The 26,135-nt window shown below is 37.1% G+C and overlaps 1 protein-coding gene across 7 annotated transcripts in view; it reads right to left on the bottom strand.

Annotated features, from left to right (window-relative positions):
* LOC138708827 (echinoderm microtubule-associated protein-like 2) overlaps positions 1–26,135 on the bottom strand; it is a 227,934-nt gene that overhangs the window by 139,901 nt on the left and 61,898 nt on the right. Inside the window, exon 1 of one of the 7 annotated variants that reach the window (XM_069839039.1) lies at positions 8,246–8,341. The exons of 5 other annotated variants lie outside the window; for them this stretch is intronic. Coding sequence is in view for 1 of the 2 variants with exons in the window: in XM_069839035.1 (XP_069695136.1) it covers positions 7,388–7,445 (58 nt within the window). In the remaining variant the exon portion in view is untranslated. Of the gene's footprint in view, positions 1–7,387; positions 8,342–26,135 lie in introns of those variants that run through there. One more of the 7 variants, XM_069839035.1, reaches the window with a different exon arrangement.

Genomic DNA, 26,135 nt, shown 5'->3' with positions numbered 1-26,135 from the left:
AGTTAATACATAATATATATATATATATATCGTGTTTTTTCACCCCAAACAGCTTTAAGCAATTGGGAAATAGAAGTTTCTTCTTCTCCGTCCATTATTAATGTTTATTAGTACTTCATACTGGTTGCTGAATAATTCATTTTCCAGTTCCGTTGTTACACGCATTACTTTATGTCAGCGTATGTCGTAACAGAAGACGAGCAGCTCTGGCTAGTTTATCGGCTTTTACTTGATCAATATACGTACGAAGTATAAATCAATATTGAACATTTACACGGAAATACAAAATTTAAACATCTCTAATATCGAAAATGTAACTTAGGGATCGTCGTCTCCTTGCAAAAATATCTTGCGAACTACGGGATTCCCCCTCTTCCCTATTTTCAGTATTATATACGAGTCACTTATCCGGAAAAGATGCACATCACATAAAAATCTTAAGAAATTAATGGGTCTTTATTTTAAACAAAAAATATACAATGGCTATTCGTTTCAAACTAAATCAAGTTATACTCTTCGTGATGCTTTAATATTGCGTAGATAACTAACAGGACGTTAAAAGTCATGCAACTAAAAATAACTTTAATATTTATTTATTATGCACTATATATGTTTATAATAAATTATTACCAATTATTATCGATCACATTTCATTCTAAACTTTACCGCTCGCAGGAAAGGTTAATTACCAGAATTGCATAAAAATACCTTTTTCCAAAGCCTCCTTAGTGCTGTACCATGTTACAAAATATCTGTAGATGCAGTAACTAATGTTTGTGTCATTATGACAGTTATCTTTAAATAACTTGAAAACGATAAGAGATATCTCAAAACAGATTGCACCATTTTTTTTTCCAGAAAATTGCACATGATTTGGAATACCTACATGACCCCCTTTCCATTTAAAATTTAAAAGTTGCATCCAAAATGGCGGCTTTTGAGATAGCTGAGTGCTAGAATCGAATGTGTCACTGGTAAAGCATTTGGTCTTACAATTACTGGTAACACCTATAGTAACCAAAAATCAAGCATATGGAAGATGTTTATATGGTTCCAGACTTTTGTTTCACTCTGTATATTTTACGCGTAGCTACTTACGTATAGTTGTAGGCCTACGTCATCTAATTAAATCATGCAATTAATGAAGAAGTGAAATATCTTATTCCTTTACATTTTAAAGAATGCCTTTTGTGTGAAAATCACAAAACGAAAGTGCATCTTATTTGAATGCATATTCAATGGCTCCATTTATTAGGTGTACGGTATATTTTAAAAGAATAAATTTGGGAAATGCGTGTTATTATTCGGTTGAGAAGCTTTTATCATCCGGTCTGCTGTCAAAAAATCTGAAAGTTAGAATTTATAAAACAGTTATATTACCGGTTGTTCTTTATGGTTGCGAAACTTGGACTCTCACTTTGAGAGAGGAACATAGGTTAAGGGTGTTTGAGAATAAGGTGCTTAGGAAAATATTTGATGAAGTTACAGGAGAATGGAGAAAGTTACACAAGAGAACTGCACGCATTGTATTCTTCACCTGACATAATTAGGAACATTAAATCCCGACGTTAGAGATGGGCAGGGCATGTAGCAGGTATGGGCGAATCCAGAAATGCATATAGAGTGTTAGTTGGGAGGCAGGAGGGAAAAAGACCTTTGGGGAGGCCGAGACATAGATGGGAGGATAATATTAAGATGGATTTGAGGGAGGTGGGATATGATGAGACTGGATTGGTCTTGCTCAGGATAGGGACCTATGGCGGGCTTATGTGAGGGCGGCAATGAACCTCTGGGTTCCTTAAAAGCAAGTAAGTATATTTTAAAAGAGATTTCAGGATAATGGATTACGTATAAATGATGCCATATAAGAACTTGTTTCTTTCGAAATACTTAAAACGCATGATGAAGCAAGGAAAATGATGAAGTATGTATCGTCGATTTTTTCTTGTATTACCAGGATAGCCTCGTACCCACGTTAAGCGTATTTGATTACAATATTATTTATGTATTTATTGATTTTAATGACTGTACATGAGAGTGTATTTATCGCATACAGCATCCCTTACGCACCATCACAATACTCTTTGTTCCAGGGCAAGAAGTTCCACATGGAAGATTGTACAAAATGGTGCCTATTTGCATTTTTCACTGAACACTTCAATGTTGTTACTATTGTAGACAACAGAAGTACAAACAACCGATGCGGCTTGTTGCTCCTCCATTCGGGAACCACCCGCATAAAGAATGAAGTGTAACAATCTGGCTGCGCTGTTATTAGTACACCTGGCTGGACAACCGGAATGCTGCTCATTCTCTCATGTTTTGGATGAAACCTTTTCGGCCTTTCTTATTATTTATTAGTAGCGTCCTTTAAATTTGAATCTTGTACAAAAGCAATGCCAGTCATTAGGCCTACTAGGGTCGCGTCTGTGAAAACGTGAGGTAAGCAAATTTTCTAAAGTAGGCCTATACAAAATAAGGAAAGTAAAACTAAATACAGTAACTGCGCATTGCTTCAAATATAAATGCTATTGCTTATATTAAATAGTTTTACACACGTACACAAATAATTATTAGCAAATTGAAGATTTTTATATCAAAATTTGACTCTTCGATTTAGACTATAGTTGACATTTTTGTAATTTTAAAATTATTAGCAAAAGTGAAGGTTTTTATTAGGGCACATATATATATATATATATATATATATATATATTTCAAAATTTGACTCTTCTAAAATTTAGACTACAGTTGACATTTTTGCATATTTCCACATTATTAGCAAAATTGAAGATTTTTATTATATAAGTATTTTTTTTTTCAAAATCTGACTCTTCAATTTAGACTACAGTTGATATTTTTGCATATTTCCAATTATTAGCAAAATTGAGATTTTTATTACACCGGTAATTATATATATATATATATATATATATTTTTTTTTTTTTTTTTTTCAAAATTTGACTGTTCAATTTAGACTACAGTTGACATTTTTACATATTTACAAATTATTAGCAAAATTGAAGATTTTTATTATATATTTATTCAAATTCGGCTCTTCAATTTAGACTACAGTTAACAATTTTGCATAGGCCTATTTCCAAATTATTAGCAAAATCGAAGATTTTTAATATAATTATATTTTTTTCAAAATTTGACTGTTCAATTTAGACTACAGTTGACATTTTTGCATATTTCCACATTATTAGCAAAATTGAAGATTTTTATTATATAAGTATTTTTTTTCAAAATCTGACTCTTCAATTTAGACTACAGTTGATATTTTTGCATATTTCCAATTATTAGCAAAATTGAGATTTTTATTACACTGGTAGTGTGTGTATATATATATATATATATATATATATATATATATATATATATATTTTTTTTTTTTTTTCAAAATTTGACCGTTCAATTTAGACTACAGTTGACATTTTTGCATATTTCAAAATTATTAGCAAAATCGAAGATTTTTAATATAATTATATATATATTTTTTTCAAAATATTTCCAAATTATTAGCAAAACTGAAGATTTCTATTATATATTTATTCAAAATTTGACTCTACATTTAGACTGCAGTTGACATTTTTGCACATTTCCAAATTATTAGCAAAATGGAAGATTTTTATTATAATTTCTTTCTTTCTTCAAAATTTGACTCTTCAATTTAGACTACAGTTGACATTTTTGCACATTTCAATGTACTGTAATGATAGAAATACTTGCTTACAAATTGCTTTTAGAAAACTCGAATAGACATTCATTACCGCCCTCACATAAGCTCGCCATCGGTCCCTATCCTGAGCAAGATTAATCCAGTACCTAGCACCATATCTCACAGCCTTCAAATCCATATGCAATACATAAAGAACTTATTTTAGTTATATTACAAAGAGGAGGGGGGGGACGTCCGTACCAGTGGTCGGCAAAGATTACGTCATATAAATGCAGCCCGCAATACACAGCAAAGAGGAAGGTGGGGGGGGGGGAAGATATTAAAACTGCTTGACGTTGAATGAAGGAGTGATGGCTAAGGAGATGAAGATCATGCCTTGTCTCTCCCATCTGCTTGTGTATTAAGAGGTTGATTCGAGAGTCAAGAAATGTCGACCACTGGGTATATTTTTTGTTTTTTTTTTCTACATAATAAAAAAATACTATGAAAATCATCTGATGTTCTTAAAGTGGATCGACATGGTGTTTTCATTAAAAATAAAGACAAAAATTGATGTACATCATTCCCAGATAAATTCTCGAGATATCAACCAAAGACTGCAGGACTAGAACCACTTTTTCCCTTTCATGGATGCTGAACATCTCGAAATGGAAATTTTTAGCACCTCAACAGGCTACATTCTTAGATATTTCGTACAATGAGAAAATACGAGTAATAAAGCGACATGTTGACATTGGCGAGAAAAGTTTTCACTACTGCCCAGTCGACTGCGTGTAATGTGGAGTAGTGGAGCCTTCGCGTCGCCGCTATATTGATCACTACCGAACGTGACAATAAGGCGACTCGCACGTGTCTGTCACAACGGGGTCAGTCCCCCTCTCTTCCTGGGGTAGATCCATACAGCGTATAGGAGAACAATAGAGACAATGTGTGTGCGTATATGCTTCACGAAAATCAAGTTTCAAGCAATTTCTGAATTTAGAAAAGTCCTTCGCACATCTGATTCTGCAGTTTACAGCATTTTATTAAAAATTACTAACAGGATTGTTTCTTCTCAATATATAAGTTATTCTTTCATGTTATTTACAGAAAGCCCTTCAACAAAATTGCACAGAACTGAGAATTAACTCAAAATCGGCTCTAACAATTTTCCTTTTCATGTTTATAATACATAAACAGTGTTAAATGACGCTATATAAACGTTCCACAAAAACGTATGGTTCATAAGATAATCTACACGCAACACATGCATGCCCCAAAACACCGACCCAACATACAAAACAACTTACGACGCCTTGAAGTACGTTGGAATGACCTTCTTAGTTCGAAGGAAAGCAGACCAAATCAGCAAAATCATTCACGACGAGAATACAGGCGACGAAGATGATGCAAATGATGCAGGTGATGATTATAAAGATTGTGCAAGTGATTAGGCAAATGATAAGGTGATTACGATAAAGACGATGCATGCGACGAAGGTAAAGATGAAGAAGGATATGAAGATGATAAAGATGATGCGATGAAGATTACAGAGGTGGTGACGAAGGCCAGGATTATGAAAATGATGCAGGTTATTTTGAAAAGATAATATGTTGGCGATGAAGATAATGAGATGCAAGTGGTGGAGATGATCAAGATCGAGATGATGCACTTCATAAAGATAATAAAAAAGGATCCAATTCATAAAGATAATAAAAATGATCCAATTCATAAAGATAATAAAAAATGATCCAATTCATAAAGATAATAAAAAATGATCCAATTCATAAAGATAATAAAAATGATCCAATTCATAAAGATAATAAAAAATGATCCAATTCATAAAGATAATAAAAAATGATCCAATTCATAAAGATAATAAAAAATGATCCAATTCATAAAGATAATAAAAAATAATCCAATTCATAAAGATAATAAAGAGATGATGCAGTTTATAAAGATAATAAAAATGATCCAATTCATAAAGATAATAAAAAATGATCCAGTTCATAAAGATAATAAAGAGATGATGCAGTTTATAAAGATAATAGATGCACTGTAGATGAAGTTCATAAAGATAATAAAGAGATGTTTATAAAGTTAATAAAGAGATGAAGTTCATAAAATAATAACGAGATGATGAAGTATATAAGATAATAAAGATAGGATGAAGTTCATAAAGATAATAAAGAGATGATGCAGTTCATAAAGATAATAAACACATCAAGTTCATAGAGATGAAGTTCATAAAGATAATAAAGAGATGATGGTTTATAAATATAATAAAGAGACGATTAAGTTCATAAATATAACACAGAGATGATGAAATTCATAAAGATAATGAGATGATGCAGTTCATAAATTTAACAAAGAGATGATGAAGTTCATAGAGATGATAAAGAGATGAAGTTCATAAGATAAAAAATAAATGATGGTTCATAAATATAATAAAGAGATGATGCAGTTCATGAAGATAATAAAGAGATGATGGTTCATAAATATAACAAAGAGATGATGCAATTCATAAACATAATATGAGAGATGATGCAGTTAGTTCATAAAGGTAATAAAGAGATGACGTAGTTCAAGAAGATAACTGCTTATGTATATCTGCTACATGTTTATGCAGCATTGAGAAGTCAGTATTATGTATCATAAAAAGTCTGCACTTTTAGTAACACTGTTAATTAAAATTCATACATATATTTTCTTTGAGAATTTTGCACAGTCTATCTAATGTTCAGAATTTAACAATGAAGTCATTATTTTTCTCGTCTTTACAGTACGTAATAATGAAATGTTTAACAATTTTAAACAGAGCCATTTCCCTCTCGAGAAAAATAAATCTAAAGCTGATGAAAATAACAAAGATTAAATAAAATTGATAACGAAAATTTAAGATGAAGATCACGACACGATGGCTTACTAGACAATGCTTTCAAGTTATAGAGTTGGCGGTAGAGGAGGGAAATGCGACATATGCCGTACGAGGGTGGCGCTTTTCGTTGTGTTAGAACACACTGTAAACCAAACGAAGGGCGATTAACTATGGTACGCGAAAACCTTCTTTACGAAGGTAAGGAGTTTGGAAAACTGCGATCGCGGATATGGCCATTTTTTTATTATTTTTAAATATAGTGGCGATTTGAATTTCTATGTAATATGTAGGCCTACGTACCTTCTAGTGATTTGTAGAAATGATCGTGACCTTTGATATTAACTCGCTACTGTGATGGTGAGAGTGAGGAAAATCGTGATAAAACTTGCTAAATGAAACAATGAGCTACATAAATACGTAAAGTGCATTTTAATCAAACACGTCGACGGCACTGACAATGATAATTTGCATATGTTACCTATATATCTAACATGTCTGAAATGGGTTTTTACAGAGTATAAACAAAAATAGATTCAATCACTGCATAGTTTGAAAAAAAGCTGTTTGCTTTTAGAAACTTAGAAATTGTCTATTCAAGATAAAATTATTTATCGATTGCTTTGTACACAATGAATAATAACACATTTACGATGAAATTCTAGTAGGAAAAATCTAAATATTCCGAGAAAAGCTACCCCATAGTGGCTTTGTTTCCCATAAATCTCTCAATCAAAATCAATATAACAAAAATTTACGCATCAATATAAGGTAATATTTTACCAGTTAGGGCAAAGTTATACTTCTAGTTCGCCCACACCGGGCGGATAAGAGGCGTTTCTGCTACTTACTCCATGCATTCACGACCCCGCTAAGTGTATCTCCAGGGCTGTCCATGGTCATCACCATACTCCGTCGTATTTTCCAGGGTAACAAAACAAGACGAGTCCCGGACTGAGTTAGGCACTTGTTTTCACAGCCTGACCCTCAGGGACGGACGTAGGTACGGACGGGTTAAGCGATTGCACACATGAACACCGCATCTAAATTAACAATTTATTTATAACCGACTAAACATAATTAATTACGAAAGCAACGTCGAAAAATAACGTCACTGACTTAGACCATGTCAGGTGATGCAAATTCGTTCTAATTCTGCAAGCTATTAGCGCCAACTTGTCATAGTAGCGATGTTGTAATCCTTGTAGACATCTTAAAAATAGCTTCGATGGCTTCTGACATGTATCGTCACAATTTCTCATACACAGACACGGCCTACTGTGACTGACAAAAAATTATACGCTTCACCGACTCACTCGTATGTATTTCTCATATAAATATGAACACACAACACAGAACCTTCACTTCTTGCAGTTGATTGAATTTCTGAAAGTCGTGTTAGACCGCTGTGCCAGCATCTAAATAGGGACTGACCCCTAGGCCGTTAACACACCGATTTGTGGGCGGATTTAAAGCTCAAAAACAGCTGTTCGAAGTCTTGACGCAACCAACACACACTGACTTCGTAGTTGCGACTGCTGGGAACTCGGGCGACGCGACGGACCTTTCAGAAAACATTTGCCCCCGCCTCACTTTCCCACAATAAGAGCTGCTGGGGGAGAGCCGCCCAATGTTTTCGGAAAATACACGAGCACCATTCAAAACTGAGCATGCGAACACACTGTCGCCAACATAACAGCCTTTCTTACATCATTTATAATACCATCTGCGGGATCAATAACGGTCTTCTGTCTGGACAGCTGACGAAACAACAGACGTCGGCCGTACTGCCTAGCGTCCAGGCGCCATTTCACACCAGAATGGACTGTGTATTGCTCTGCGACCAGCGAGTGAATGAGCGAGTGCAGAATTTGCAGTGCGTGAAACGAATCGAGTAATCAACGATAAACGGCGGAGACAGAGACTAATGTGTCTCCACCCAGATAATCAATTCAAGTAGCAAGTAAAACGGGTTGTAAGTGCTTCAAAGATTCGAATGACCTAAAAGTACGAAATAAGAACGATGTTTCATTCAATAAAATAGTCCTTACACTTGAAAAATGGCAGTAAAGGAATTAATATTCCTACTCTAAAATTAATTTTCAGTCAAGCCCGGTGAATGATTCAAGTTAAATCATCGCGAACAAAAGACATCGCTCGAAAACGAGCAATATATCAAACGTCGGACAGAGAGTTATTTCAAATGTATTTTAAAATCCATTTACAGGCAACAATAGTAAAGGAAATTGGTAGAAAATCTTAATCCGATATCTGACGTTTACTACAAGCACATTCAATTCAAAGCATGTATTTGATACCTACACTTGGCAGTATAAAAAAGTAAACTCACTTTCCTCATCAAACTTGTTTAACTCGTACTCTACAATTTTATTCTAGCGTCATGCGCACACGCGTTACAAGCAGTAATCACGAATACACCAGCTGATTACAACGAAAGTGCGATATTAATGAACATATTACGCCACAAACTGTATCATGTTGTACGCTATCAAACTATTATGAAATAATGGCAATTGGATTATCAGTACTTCGTCTCTAAGAACTACATAGGCCCCCTAATGTTTGCGGCGCTGATAGTCACCGAGTTTCCAAACTTTTGTGTCTCTCATGATTATGGTGATAGTGGTGGTGGTGGTGGTGGTAGTGAAGAGGCTGAGTGACGAGTGGTGAAGTATCAGAACATGAGTGGTGGAGGATCAGGACGTGACTGGTAGTGGAGGCTCAGGACGTGATGAGTGATGGAGGACCAGGACGTGACGGGTGGTGAAGGATCAGGACGTGACGGGTGGTGGAGGATCAGAACGTGACGGGTGATGGAGGATCAGAACGTGACGAGTGGTGAGGATCAGGACGTGACGGGTGGTGGAGGAACAAGACGTGACGGGTGAAGGAACAAGATGTGACGGGTGGTGGAGGAACAAGACGTGGCGGGTGGTGGAGGAACAAGACGTGACGGGTGAAGGAACAAGACGTGACGGATGGTGGAGGAACAGGACGTGACGGATGGAGGAGGAACAAGACGTGACGGGTGGTGGAAGAACAAGACGTAACGAGTGGTGAGGATCAGGACGTGAAGGGTGGTGGAGGAACAAGACGTGACGGGTGGTGGAGAAACAAGACGTGACGGGTGGTGGAGGAACAAGACGTGACGGATGGTGGAGGAACAAGATGTGACGGATGGTGGAGGAACAAGACGTGACGGATGGTGGAGGAACAAGACGTGACGGATGGTGGAGGAACAAGACGTGACGGGTGGTGGAGGAACAAGACGTGACGGGTGGTGGAGGAACAAGACGTGACGGGTGAAGGAACAAGATGTGACGGATGGTGGAGGAACAGGACGTGACGGATGGAGGAGGAACAAGACGTGACGGGTGGTGGAGGAACAAGACGTAACGAGTGGTGAGGATCAGGACGTGACGGGTGGTGGAGGAACAAGACGTGACGGGTGGTGGAGGAACAAGACGTGACGGGTGGTGGAGGAACAAGACGTGACGGGTGGTGGAGGAACAAGACGTGACGGGTGGTGGAGGAACAAGACGTGACGGGTGGTGGAGGAACAAGACGTGACGGGTGGTGGAGGAACAAGACGTAACGGGTGGTGGAGGAACAAGACGTGACGGGTGGTGGAGGAACAAGACGTGACGGGTGGTGGAGGAACAAGACGTGACGGGTGGTGGAGGAACAAGACGTCAAGGGTGGTGGAGGAACAAGACGTCAAGGGTGGTGGAGGAACAAGACGTCAAGGGTGGTGGAGGAACAAGACGTCAAGGGTGGTGGAGGAACAAGACGTGACGGGTGGTGGAGGAACAAGACGTGACGGGTGGTGGAGGAACAAGACGTGACGGGTGGTGGAGGAACAAGACGTCAAGGGTGGTGGAGGAACAAGACGTCAAGGGTGGTGGAGGAACAAGACGTCAAGGGTGGTGGAGGAACAAGACGTCAAGGGTGGTGGAGGAACAAGACGTGACGGGTGGTGGAGGAACAAGACGTCAAGGGTGGTGGAGGAACAAGACGTCAAGGGTGGTGGAGGAACAAGACGTGACGGGTGGTGGAGGAACAAGACGTGACGGGTGGTGGAGGAACAAGACGTGACAGGTGGTGGAGGAACAAGACGTGACGGGTGGTGGAGGAACAAGACTGACGAATGGTGAGGATCAGGACGTGAAGGGTGGTGGAGGAACAAGACGTTACGGGTGGTAGAGGATCAGGACGTGACGGGTGGTGGAGGATCAGGACGTGACGGGTGGTGGAGAATCAGGACGTGACAGGTGGTGGAGGATTAGGACGTGACGGGTGGTGGAGGATCAGGACGTGACGAGTGGTGGAGGATCAGGACGTGACGGGTGGTGGAGGATTAGGACGTGACGGGTGGTGGAGGATCAGGACGTGACGAGTGGTGGAGGATCGGGACGTGACGAGTGGTGGAGGATCGGGACGTGACGGGTGATGGAGGATCAGGACGTGACGGGTAGTGGAAGATCAGGACGTGACGGGTGGTGGAAGATCAGGACGTGACGGGTGGTGGAGGATTAGGACGTGACGGGTGGTGGATTAGGACGTGACGGGTGGTGGAGGATCAGGACGTGACGGGTGGTGGAGGATCAGGACGTGACGAGTGGTGGAGAATCGGGACGCGACGGGTGATGGAGGATCAGGACGTGACGGGTGATGGAGGATCAGGACGTGACGGGTGATGGAGGATCAGGACGTGACGGGTAGTGGAAGATCAGGACATGACGGGTGGTGGAAGATCAGAACGTGACGGGTAATGGAAGATCAAGACGTGACGGGTAGTGGAGAATCAGTATGTGACAGTAGAGGGGATCAGATCTTGACGATGGTAAACGATCAGGACCTGTCGACGGAGTGGTAGAAGGGGGAAGTAAACGGGCAGATTATTGTGGTTATAACAGCAAAGTGTTTATAATATATAATTTCAGTACCAACTGTAACAATTCTTAGCACTGTATAGGCCTACCGACAGGGTTGCTAATTTGCCCACATAAAATCGAAGTGGAACAACATACCAAGTATTAATTTTATTGTACTTTACCTCTCAATCCAAGCTCGAAGTTGTTTCAGGGAACCATAAAAATCATTTACACGTATGTGATGTAACGATAGTCATTGTAACAAATCATACCAGTCCTAGTTCTATCGGATCTACGGTGTGTTTTGTAAGACTGTACAAATCTTACGTTTAGCCAATTCCTGCTTGGCGTAACAACATGTGTGCTGCATAACCTAACAATATTAAACAGATACAACCCGACGAAACAAACGAGAGTAATTAAATGTTGCGCCATTACTGCGAACCCGAGCACGCCTCTTTTCTTGTAACTTCCGCACTTAAGTTCTCAATTTAAAGAACTTTTACTTTCAATTCTTCTTTATAAGGCAATTAACAAGGAACTAAAAGTGAACTTTCTGAGTCAAGTCCACCACTACATGGCAGAAATTCCAAGAAAGCCTTATTGTGACTTTACTTTATTAATAATTTAGAATACTTCCTGTCGCAACTGTAGTTCAGTGGCAGAATGGTCACCACGATTGATAAAAAAAATTGCAACAGTATCCGAGGTCTCAAATCTCCAGTTATTTTTAGTCACAGGAGCCTTTTATCCCTATCATCTCTACTTCAATTCGACTGTTTTTTATTTTATTATTATAACCTCGGGGTTAATTTGTTCAGAATTACAGTTGTTCGCATTGGATTATCTTTCCGAATACAATGCGTGATAATAGTTACCCTCAGGTAATTCAAATTCGCTTTTAAGCTCATGTTTGTCGTCATTAGATAATTATATATAAATTATACAATTATGACAAACATTCATTAAGTTTAATTAAATTACCGGAAAACTATCAGCACTCGTATTACAGAATATAATGCATAGTACGAAAAGTAAAATAACATGGCAAAAGGGAAAGAAGAAAGAAAATTGGATGAGACTCGAATAATCGAACTATCTGTCCGTCACTGCCGCCTTAGTAGCTCAATTTGCAGAGCGCCGACTTATGACGACCGGGACCGGAGTTAAAATCTCGGCGATGGCGGAGTTGTATTTGCGGTGGAAAAAGCCAGGGTTTATCTCGGGGTTCTCTCGTTTTCCCCACAACATTTCACAAACACTTTGCGCAATTCCCTTTTCATTATCAACTCCGTCTTGAAAAATATGGCATCTCCTGTGTTTGCATGAAGTCAGAGCTGCCGTCTGCCGCAGTAGAAGTTCCTCGCGGTTTGTCCAAAGATTCGTAGACGGCACTGGCGGTGAGTTCTGTATAAGAAGCACCGAAACCTTCAGGTTCCTACTTGTGTTAGAAGGATATTACGAGTCTTACACACAGGCCCTTATATGGATTAATGAGGAACGGAAGCATACCACCAGAGATATGGTATATGGATTGAAATGATGAAAAGGAATGCGTAGTGTGGTGGACGATGGTTCAGCTTCATAACACAATCGGTACGCAACTCATTCCATCACGGTTGCATGAAAAGCTTCTTTAGGCTGCAGTGCAATAGGGAGGCGTCATGTCACACTTGATAAGTATCATCGTCTAAACTCGGAGTTATTGCAGTCACCTGGCAGAAGTGGGGAAAAAAAATCTGCATCTAAGAGGGGAGGTACACCAATGTACTACAAAAATTTAGTGAAATTTATATTTTTTATATCTCAGCTACTATAAAAGCCAAATGAACAAAACTTTTTGCACGATAGTGTGTGTTCTCGTCGTTACAGCAAACGGCCGCAACGATTGAAAGTTAATTTTACTGAATTCAGAGTTGCCAACCTAGATAAGTATGTTGAAATATTACAAATAACTGCTCTAGAGTTGTAATGAAAACCTATGCCTTCTATATATGCTACAATCCTATAATGCACGTAAAATTCATACGAAAAAGGCATTGTTAATATAAATTAAAATTAATATAATAAAAAAAAATTCGTCCCCCGTCATTGAACCAAAATGTAAGACTGAAGCAGGTTTAAGGCACAGTTCTAATTACGGTCCAAGATTATATAATGATTTTATAAAAAGGAATCCTAAACTAAAATCATTAAACAATACATTATTCAAAAAACAAGTGCTTAGAACTGTTTTTAAAATTATAATCATGTAAATTCTTATTCTTCGTTTATTTTTTCTGTCACTTTAACAATGTTGTATTCTTAACTTAGTATGTTTATGTATAGGCTATGGTACAGTTTGTTTGTTTTTGTTTTTTTTTTCTTATTCTTTTTAAACTTTGTGTGTAATTACATTTAACAGCTTAATCACAGTTGTGATTATTATTATTATTATTATTTTTTTTTTCTTCTTCTATCCAGTTTTCATTATTGGTCACATCCGACCTCAAGCATCTTGCTTTTTCGGGTGTGACCAGATTGGTAATCAATTTCGAATTTTGAAGAATATTCATATACGAGTATTATATGAGTATTGTAAAATCTTTGTTATTGCATGTAATCATTGCTTGCAATACATTATGTGAAACAAATCACTGCATTTGAAATGTACTGAACTTTATTTAAACAATTCAAACTTTACTTAACATAAAGAAATAAAAATTATTCCAATTGGACACGAAATATTACAAGTAACTGAATCATTTTTACTCCTTCCCACTGAAGTTGATGGTGACATTTTTACGTTGGCCAGACTGCTAACATCAGTCAGCTGTTCATAGTGTGATCATGGGTACTGTACATTAACATTTTTTAAATTATTATTTTCAAAATAGGCCTATACTATCGTGCAAAAAATACTGCACAATACAAGTTTGTGAAGTGCATTACAAAATCTCGGAAATTGAAAAACTCTCTCTGCTCGTTTTTCAAAACTTTTCCTCGATTTTGTAAAAAGCACTTCCCAACCTTGCTTGTACCTTAATATTGTCGTTGTTCCGGCAATAACTCCTATGTGACATATTTATCTATTTTCAGATTTTTGCTGTATTAAATAACTTAAATAGTGATACAACAAATAATAAAATCTCCTACATGTAATTAAATTCCTTTCTTTCGAAAATGTAAGATTTCACGATCTCCTATGAACTATTGCCATAGAAGAATAAATGTATTTTTTCCTTCCTACTGAAAAATTTCATATTTTGCACATAGGAGTTATCGCAGGCACAACGACGATATGCTATTTCATGCTTAATATACATACATTACACTTTATACTACTAGGTTCAAAAAGTTCCCGGAATTTTACTACCATTTTTCGTATTAATATATAACAAGGGATATTATACATTTGTTTTGTTGGTAACATTCATAATGTCATTTCCTTGAAGTTTGTTGATAATGGCAATTATTGGTTTTGAGTTGTAGGCAATTGTTTATCATAGTGTTTTGTTTGTTCGTCGCATTTTGTAATTATGTCCACAGAGCAAAGTACAAACATCAAGTTCTGTGTTTTGCTGGGGACATGATCAGTATGGCTGATGAAGATGCTGATTTCTTAAACAAAATGAAACTGGTGCTACTTGTACGACCCAGTCCCTAAACGACAGTCATCTGAGTGGAAATCGAAAACATCTCCTCGGAAGCAAAAATTTCCTAGGGACACTTCCAAAGGCAATGTTATTTTAAATGTTATGTTTTATTTAACGACGCTCGCAACTGCAGAGGTTATATCAGCATCGCCGGATGTGCCGGAATTTTGTCCCGCAGGAGTTCTTTCACATGCCAGTAAATCTACTGACATGAGCCTGTCGCATTTAAGCACACTTAAAGCAAAGTTATTTTGGAAGTTTTCTTCGACTCTCAGGGTCTCATGCACCATGAGTTCATTCCAGAAGGTCGTACTGTAACGAAAGAATTGTACGTAGAAACCCTCCGTCGCCTCTGGGACGCAGTGAGAAGGAAACGTCCAGAAAAGTGGGTAGAAAACAACTGGTTCCTTATGCATGACAATGCACCTGCTCATCGCGCAATTATTGTAAAGAATTTTCTTGCCAGGCACAACATAACTGCTTTGGATCACCCACCATACTCTCCTGATCTCTCACCACCTGATTACTTTCTGTTTCCCCGTCTGAAAAGTCATCTGAAAGGACGGAGATTCAATGCTGAAGAGGTTATCGCAAACGCGACGAGAGCACTAAGACGGGTTTCACAAAATGGCTTCCAGGCCTGCTTCCAGGAACTCTACACGCGTTGGCAAAAGTGTGTTGTTGCGGAAGGCAACTATTTTGAAGGGAATGCTGTAGAATAGTGTTTAAGGTACGTTGTTTCTATGATGCTAGCAAATTCCGGGAACTTTTTGAACCTAGTATGTAAAACACTTACTTACTTACAACTTACAAATGGCTTTTAAGGAACCCGAAGGTTCATTGCCGCCCTCACATAAGCCCGCCATCGGTCCCTATCCTGTGCAAGATTAATCCAGTCTCTACCATCATATCCCACCTCCCTCAAATCCATTTTAATATTATCCTCCCATCTACGTTTCGGCCTCCCTTTATAAAACACTATTCAGAATATTAAAATAGCTAATAATTACCTGTAAAATAATAATAAATTTGCATATTTTCTTTTTTAAAACTGTAAAGCATTTACTAATAAATATATAATTAATTAAATATCTGAAGGATTCTTTTACTGGAATGTTCTGAAGACCCACACAACAACATAGCCTAGGATCTTTTACCTATTTCTTCGGGATTATTTTTTTCTTAATCGTTATTTTCAATATTAAATTGTCTAAAATTTTTGATTAGGAAAAATATTTCTTGAAGAAATATATAAAAAAATCCTAGATTATGTTGTTGATATATGTACGAGTATTTAAAACGTTTCAGTAAACGAATCATACAGATATTTAATTAATTGTATATTTTATTATGTAAATGCTTTACGGTTGTAAAAAATTATGGAAATTTGATATCATTTTACAGGTAATTATTACTTACTTACTTACAAATGGCTTTTAAGGAACCCGAAGGTTCATTGCCGCCCTCACATAAGCCCGCCAGCGGTCCTATCCTGTGCAAGATTAATCCAGTCTCTATCATCATACCCCACCTCCCTCAAATCCATTTTAATATTATCTTCCCATCTACGTCTCGGCCTCCCTAAAGGTCTTTTTCCCTCCGGTCTCCCAACTAACACTCTATATGCATTTCTGGATTCGCCCATGCGTGCTACATGCCCTGCCCATCTCAAACGTCTCGATTTTATGTTCCTAATTATGTCAGGTGAAGAATACAATGCGTGCAGTTCTGTGTTGTGTAACTTTCTCCATTCTCCTGTAACTTCATCCCGCTTAGCCCCAAATATTTTCCTTAGCACCTTATTCTCAAACACCCTGAACCTATGTTCCTCTCTCAGAGTGAGAGTCCAAGTTTCACAACCATACACAAGAACCGATAATATAACTGTTTTATAAATTCTAACTTTCAGATTTTTGGACAGCAGACTGGATGATAAGAGCTTCTCAACCGAATAATAACACGCATTTCCCATATTTATTCTGCGTTTAATTTCCTCCCGAGTGTCATTAATATTTGTTACTGTTGCTCCAAGATATTTGAATTTTTCCACCTCTTCGAAAGATAAATCTCCAATTTTTATATTTCCATTTCGTACAATATTCTGGTCACGAGACATAATCATATACTTTGTCTTTTCGGGATTTACTTCCAAACCGATCGCTCTACTTGCTTCAAGTAAAATTTCCGTGTTTTCCCTAATCGTTTGTGTATTTTCTCCTAACATATTCACGTCATCTGCATAGACAAGAAGCCGACAGGTAATTATTAGCTATTTTAATATTCTGAGTAGTAATGTATGTATATTAAGCATGAAAAGTTTTGTTCATTTAGCTATTAATCAAACTAAGTTCAGTAGCATTCTTTACTTTTTTGTAACACTTACCTCTCTAAAATAGGTATATTTCCACTAATCTCAAAAAATTATTTTCAGCTACGTACTTGTAGGAATTTCATTGTTAAAACAACATCAATGGTTTTTCATGAACTTGTAAAAATTTCTGTGCTTAAGTACTCTTTGTCCCTTGTGGCAGCTCACGAATGGTGAGAAGATTTATAAATTATTAGCTGAGATATAAAAAAAATGAATTTGACTAAATTTTTGCAGCATACCTCAGGGTGAAATAGGATTTATTAAATTGGATAATAAAAAAAAAATTGCAGGATAGTGGTGTACCTCCATCCTTAATAGATACGTGGCAGAACACAACTTTCGTGCCACTCGGAAACCTTAAGAGTGTTTGACAATTATGTTGTGCTATACTTTGCTTTATATCATTAACTTTCATTCGAAACTGTATCATTAAATGCGTACTCTCTCCTTGTAAGGGTAGCCCAATCGATATACCGTGCCGCAATATAACATTCGCAATTACGTTCCAATCATTGCACTGATTTCAGTATTGGCAGCAGGGATAAAATTATTCTTGCGCCTTAGCCAGTTGTGTGGGATGCATAATTTTATGGATTAAGAGCAGACTGGAATCTGCTACGGTTTGCTGCACTGTATGTAATATAATCCTGCGTCGACATGTGCAATGCTGCCAACAGTTCGCTGGAATTCGCGGACTTGCAGTTCGCATATGCGATGTCAGTGTAACTTGACTCCGCAGACTACTACAGTCTTCTTCAAGAAGAATATCCAAACTCTGCAACACGTGGCTAGCTAGACTGCTGACCCCACGCGCTATCCAGATGTTTTCGTAGTCCCAAGACCAGGAGGTCGAGCCTCATAGGTTAATGGTAACGATAACTTGAAGACCTAACATTCTAAGGCCCAATTGTATAAAACTCCCTGATTTAAGATCAACTTTAATCGAAGATCGGAAAGTGAACAGAGTTCAGACACTTCTTCTATTGTATAAAACTTTTCTGCGAACAAATTACCTAGGTTCAAATGCAATCTACGTTCACGTAAAAAGGATTTGGCAACATCGCATAAACAGGTGAAGTATGTGATGCGCGGACCATGTTGTACAGATTTGTTCAGTGTTGCCAATGTAGCTACTTTAACTCTTTTTCAACGACAATTTATTTTAACTTTTATATGGCTTAAATAGGGATTTAGCGACCTTTTAGCACCCCATAGTAACAAAATTTAATCTTTCTTTGTTGATAATGAGAAATCTAGCGACTTTACAGCTACTTTTTGGCGACTTTCCGTACACTCTGTTGGAGACACTGGTTTGTTTTGTGCATTGTAAATAACGGCGGACAATAAGAAGAAGGTTGACCGTTCTCCAAACTGTTATCACGTTATGGTGTTTGATACTGCTAAACATAATAAAGCTTTGTAAAACGACAATTTTCGTTTAGTAATACAGTTAATTGAAAATTAATGTACCTATCATATCCATTAATAATTAATGGTTGTTATAAACATAACATAATTATAAGTTATGTTATTTGATGCTGCTGAACACGATAAAGCCTTATAAAATATAAGAATGTTTATGTATTAAGGCAAGAAATTTAAAAAATATATATAAATGTACCTACCATATCTATTAATATTAATAATAATGGTTATTATTTTTGCACAATCTGCCACTCGTATATTTCAAACAGAATAGAAATAACTGAACTTGGATCATCTAACTTAATCGGAGAAATTTCTTCAGTCAAAGTTGACTTTAGTTTAAGACAAATTAAACTCAGATTAGACTTTATACAACACAAAATTCCAAGTTCAGCTGAAACAAGGATCAATTTAACCTCTGATCTAAGATTAAATGGTTTATACAATCGGCCCTAAATGTGCTACGCGTCAATTTTTTTTCAAATTTCATTTTATTCAATCTAAGGAAGGAAAATTCATATGAGAATATCTATAGTAATGTCACAAGAGATCTGAAATTTGCCGATAAATCCACGAACAAGTCGGCCTGGGTAGCGTAGTCTGTACAGCACTGGCCTTCTATGCTCGAGATTGCGGGTTCGATCCCGGCCCAGGTCGACGGCATTTAAGTGTGTTTAAATGCGACAAGCTCATGTCAATAGATTTGCTGACATGTAAAAGAACTCCTGCGGGACAAAATTCCGGCACACCGGCGACGCTGATATAACCTCGGCAGTTGCGAGCGTCGTTAAATAAACCATAGTTTATATTCACGAGTGGATTTATTTGGGAAATCTCAGACCTCGAGTGACATTTATTAGGACTATTTCGTGAATAAAATAAAAATGTAAATAATATATCCCTAAAATTTGCTCACAAAATGTTAATAATTGTATATGAATACTTAACCTATTCAGACATTTTGAAGTCGAAATAGATGAATAATATAATAATAATAATAATAATAATAATAATAATAATAATACTAAACTGCCCCCCCCCATTGAGAGTAGCCCTTACGGACTCAGTATATCCTCAAAAAAAATTATACATATGTAAACATAGGTATTACATTTTTAAAAAGGGAAACAAAGAAAAGGGCGTGAAACATTACAATTGCTATTAATGTGGCACCATGTGATTAATTAGGATTTGGCAGGATCTTTTTAACACAATTATCACAATGCTATTTGGAATATCAGCCGGGAGGAAAAGCATGTCTTTAACAGAGCTTCAAAGGATCTTATCAACGTCTTCCAAAAAACTTCGAGATAATTTATGTAAGGGAGCCATTTGCAGGGGACATATGAGCTTGGGCCAGATATATTGATTAACAATATTAAGTTTTTGATCAGGCCGCAACATACTCGGTGTCGATACTAAAAGTTCAAGATCCTGACGAAGGGAAACTATCAATCCTTCGGAATTAAACTGCAGTTCATCATTGAAAGTTATTCCTAAATATTTTATTGTGTCTCCTGGTCCAATGGCCTTTATATACGAGTCATGGTGAAGAAACAAATCCTTTTCAAGTAGTTTTCCTTTATGAATATTAATTGACGCCGATTTCTGGACATTCAGTTGTAGGCCAATATTTTGAAGTAAAGATGTAACCATCATAACAAGCTCTTGTGCTGCGTTCATGGATATACCAATGACAACAATGTCATCTGCAAAGGCTGATATAGTAAGACTGTCTAAATCGGAATTAATTACTGCAATAAAGAAATTGACTGCTATTCAATAATGCTAATTGAGAAAAGCGAAATAGAGGTTTAAAAATATGAATTACATGTACTGCGTTTTTCTCTTGTTATTATAACAGAAACACGTTTTCATTATCTGCTGAAATCATAATTTAATTTAAACATTTTATAGTATAATTACAAATAACCTTATTAATACATTAATTAAATGAACAGTTGTTATGAAGGAGTGTCATTTTCTTGGATACAATGGACATGGAATTAGAAGATGAAGATGTAGATGTGAAAGTAGGATTTCGCATTTTATTTAGTACAATGGATTCATGCTCATGGATTTACGTGGAAACAGATGGCAACAATGATTAAACAAAAGAACAACCATGCGATAAATTGATAGTGATAAATCGAGCTGCAGAAATTATCGCTATGTATGACTGTCATTGGTTGGAATTCAAAATTTCATTACACTTCATTGGCCGAACATGGAATGACGTCATATAAACGAAATAGTCATACCGGTACAAAATTGTCTTTGTCGTAGCTCAACTGTAAGTACACCAAAAGACGGTGTTGTTGGTATCTCAACATGCGTTGCGCAGTGTGTTTTCCATCAACATCTCAAAGTTGTTTCCGACACTTAGCACATTTAGAATCTTAGGTCCTCAGTTATTTAAAGTAGTTTTCTAACGTTCTCAATGGTATAATACAGAGGTTCCCAATCTTTTCGACTTGGCAGTGTCCTGCAATCACAGTCTACTAGACTATATACAGTCACAAAGCTTGAGTTTTGAGGGTGCTAGAAACAATAGACTGTTACTTACTTACAAATGGCTTTTAAGGAACCCGAAGGTTCATTGCCGCCCTCACATAAGCCCGCCATCGGTCCCTATCCTGAGCAAGATTAATCCAGTCTCTATCATCATATCCCACTTCCCTCAAATCCATTTTAATATTATCCTCCCATCTACGTCTCGGCCTCCCCAAAGGCCTTTTTCCCTCCGGTCTCCCAACTAACACTCTATACGCATTTCTGGATTCGCCCATACGTGCTACGTGCCCTGCCCATCTCAAATGTCTGGATTTAATGTTCCTAATTATGTCAGGTGAAGAATACAATGCGTGCAGTTCTACGTTGTGTAACTTTCTCCATTCTCCTGTAACTTCATCCCGCTTAGCCCCAAATATTTTCCTAAGCACCTTATTCTCAAACACCCTTAACCTATGTTCCTCTCTCAAAGTGAGAGTCCAAGTTTCACAACCATACAGAACAACCGGTAATATAACTGTTTTATAAATTCTAACTTTCAGATTTTTTGACAGAAGACTAGATGATAAAAGCTTCTCAACCGAATAATAACAGGCATTTCCCATATTTATTCTGTGTTTAATTTCCTCCCGAGTGTCATTTATATTTGTTACTGTTGCTCCAAGATATTTGAATTTTTCCACCCCTTCGAAGGATAAATCTCCAATTTTTATATTTCCATTTCCTTATTGTAGGGATTCGTAACAAGCTGTTTTTTACGGTAATGGGTTGTTAGCCCTTCGCCCAACCCCCAAGCTGGAGGACCACCCCTTATCGGCTGTCCACGACTGCTTATTCAATATATTCACAGCTACCCTCCATATCTGGAGGCCGTCTCCTCTATCCGCAACAATAGACTGTGCCGGTACTATTTTGCATTGGCTGTAATGAGCCGATATTAGCGATTCTAGTGGTGAGCAACTATCTAATGTTTGCATATTTACTACGTATTGAGCTTCGTGACTGTATATACTAGACTGTGCTGCAATGTTCGAACATGAGAGAGGAAACCAAGGCATTAGAAACTTAGTCATTTCATATGAAAAATTAATCGCAAGATCTGTGCTAAAATCCTCAAACTGTTAAACCATGAATGAGTGGGAGTGCAGGACAGCAAATATTTTTATAGCAAGGTGAAACAAACACGACAGCCTCCTTCTGCAGAATGAGCATCGGCGAATATCCAACTTCAAACAAACATACTAATAACAAACATAGCGCCTGTAATGCACGACGCAAGCTAGGATGCATTGTTTTCAGTTTAATTGAAATGAAGACTCCCAAGTATAACTAGCATTGATCACAAACTCGACTCAGGCAACAAGTTATGTGTTATTTACACATCTTGTCAGAACGTGGCCTTACGATGACAAGACAAACGTAAATCACCTTCAAGACGTTAACAACTTTTTTCTCTGTTTACATTTCATATTTCCATCAAATAAAATGCTGATTCATACAAATAGGACACTGAAAAATCATAGAAGAAACTTCATAGCTTATTTGTAATTGTAAGAAAATCATTTTGCGCGTAAACCCAAAAGTATATTTTTAAAGACCTATCATTTTATTTTTGTTTAACTTTCATAGTCAGCAAATCAAGTCTTTCTTTTTATTTTTTTTAGATTAAAAAACAGCATTGTTCTATTATTTTCGCCAGATAGATCTACAACTATTCCACAGCTGCCACGAAAAGGAAAGAAAACTAATGTGTCATTGAAGTTTGTAGTCCAGATAAATATTTTAAAATAATTTAACAGATCTTTTCTCTATTCTTCAATTTATTTTCGAAACTTTCGATATAAGAAAATTAAGACTAATGATCGTGCGCTATCGATGATTGCGAAAGTGTCTTTTTTTTTAATTAATCAATGACGTAACTACGGCTGTAATATTTCCTCTTTTGTATTTCATCCTTCGAACACTTCAATGATGTATATCACCTTTGCTGGTAGAAAAAATAATCTTTCAATTTCGTTGCATAATCTGGATTTTCACTTTCAAAAAATTAAACCACTTACATGACTTAATAAAAACTCGAGCGTTCATGTGAACCTTAAAAAATAATGCCATACCGATTAATAAATTCTTGCCGATAATCAATCCAAATGTGAAAATAATATCGACTGTTATAATCATGTTAGGTACAGAATCACTCCGCAGATGCACGAGTGATATCGTAATATTGCAATGCACAATCGCTACCATTCCAACATGTCCACCGCTGTGGAGTAACGGTTAGCATGCATGACCATGAACAAGCGGACTCGGGTTCAAATCCTGGTTGAGGTTTTATCCGGAGTTTTCCCTCAACTCATTAAAAGCAAATGCTGGGTAACTTTCGGCGCTGGACCCTGGACTCATTTCGCTGGCATTATCACTTTCATATCATTCAGATGCTAGATAACAATAGATGTTGGTAAAGTGTCGTAAAATAAACCACTTAAAAAAAACTATTACAACATTCCGATGTAGCGTGAATTTCATCTGGTCACATAGGCCGATAAAAATTACGCCCCCTTCTATAAGATTCCTGTAGCGTTAGAAGAGAACACAGCTTTGTTTAATTACATCACACAATCTATTTGCACACACTATCGCGGAAGAGCTTCTTCAAGAGACAGAATTTTTTCAAAGTCTCTTTCAGTAAAAAATACTAAATGTTCTGACACCCAACGGGGCTTCATTGGTCTAGTGCAGCGACGACCAAAGCGGGTGTCGTGATTACATCGTGTAATCACAGACATTCAAACGAGAAGTTTCCTGTACATTGCTGTGTGTTTCATTCACGTACTGAAGGCAAGCAGTGGCGGTATAATGTCGCTCTACAAACTCTGTCTTTACAAGCACTACGAGGTGGTTTCGTAAAGAATGAGGAGAACTTTTTTGTTGTCCTGTCGGACAAAATATGATATGTTTACTTTCCTCAACGATTCAATTAGGAGTATATAGAAACATTAATTGTCACGCTGAATAATGTATTATTATTATTATTATTATTATTATTATTATTATTATTATTACTACTATGGTAGAGCAGCTGGCTACGGACTGGAAGGTCCGGGGTTCGATCCCAGGTGGTGACAGGATTTTTTCTCGTTGCCAAACTTTCAGAACAGCCCCAAGGTTCACTCAGCCTTCTATAAAATTGAGTACCGGGTCTTTCCCGGGGGTAAAAGGCGGTCAGAGCGTGGTGCCGACCACACCACCTCATTCTAGTGCCGAGGTCATGGAAAGCATGGGGCTCTACCTCCATGCCCCCCCCCCCAAGTGCCTTCATGGCATGTTACGGGGATACCTTTACCTTTTTATTTACTACTACTAACCACTAAGTATGTGTTTCTATAATTCTTCTGTTCGTGCATGAATATTGATATTTTTAGACCTTCTCCCTAGAAGGATAAAATTATTAGGTTTTATCTCAGTTTTAATCGTATTAATCTTTAGATGAGAGTAACTATTTATAGTTATTCATTTAATAATAATATTGTAGAAAAACTGATTTAATATTTGTCAACGAACTGTTAAACGCCAGGAATTGACATGTCTTAAATCATAGCCAGGAAGAGAAAGAAGACGATAAATAAATGTAAGGAAGTCAGCTACCTAATGGGGTTTGAAATATCTCGTGCTCTAAAGCCTTTTAATAGAATAGAATTTCTCAAAAGAGTAATGATTAAAATAGCTTAAATAACTTGTCCATAAGAAGTTTTTAATTTTGAAAAACTACGAATTTCTCGACCAAGTATCGAGAGAAGAATTTAGAAAATTCCTGATTATATTCAAGTGTTAAAAAAGAAGCAAGAAAAAACGAATATTATTCACTGGCTCTTGATGACAGCAGTGACGTTACTGATACAGCAAAGCTTGAGATTTTTATATGCGGGATTGATCAAGATGTTAGTACAGGAACCACCACTGGTTGTAGTTTTCCTCAATCTCCTTACTTCATAGACTGTCTGTCGCATGTAATCACTGCAGCTCGAGTTTTGGTCACCGCTGGTCTAGTGGTTACAGTATTCGCAGTTCATGTGTTCAAACTATCATAGAACAACACAGTATATCTGTAAAGGGTCAATAATAATATTCTTCTCCTTTGTAAAGGAACAAAGCCAGAGACCTCAATAAGCAAAATAACCTTGGACAAGGCAATAAAGTCCACTGCTTTGCAGACATTGTATGTCTGTGAAGACCATAATCTCGATTGAGACTGTACAGGGCTCCGTCAGGAACAGTAATACCATGATCGTTGTGTAAAGTGAGGAACATTCCCTTCAACTACGAGGTCATTAATAAACTATTATTTCGTGATAATGGAAAGATGGAGTAAGAATGGCAGAGAAATCCTATGTATGCCCAAGTACTCAGAGAAAACATATTTCGAAACTCTGTGTTCACCAAAACTTTCGAGAAGCAGCGCTCGACATTTTGGCGAAAGAGCCCCAGCCAAAACACAAAACATTAGATCCCAAGACATTTAAAAAAAGGGGGATCGTTTTATTTAAATTGACCTAGTTTATAATCTTATACAGTAGTGGCTTAGGTCTTTCTTCCTCCTAACAATAATTCATTATTCACATACTAGGGTAAAGGTTGGTTTTTTTAGTAGGTTATTTTACAACTCTTTATCAACAGCTTAGGTTATTTAGCGTCTGAATGAGATGGTGATAATGCCGGCGAAATGAGTCCGGGGTCCAGCACCGAAAGTTACCCAGCATTTGCT

Source organism: Periplaneta americana, chromosome 11 (genome assembly GCF_040183065.1).
Source record: "Periplaneta americana isolate PAMFEO1 chromosome 11, P.americana_PAMFEO1_priV1, whole genome shotgun sequence".
Lineage (NCBI taxonomy): Eukaryota > Metazoa > Arthropoda > Insecta > Blattodea > Blattidae > Periplaneta > Periplaneta americana.
Note: the sequence above shows the minus strand (reverse complement) of the source record. Positions and strands in the feature narration are given on the sequence as shown.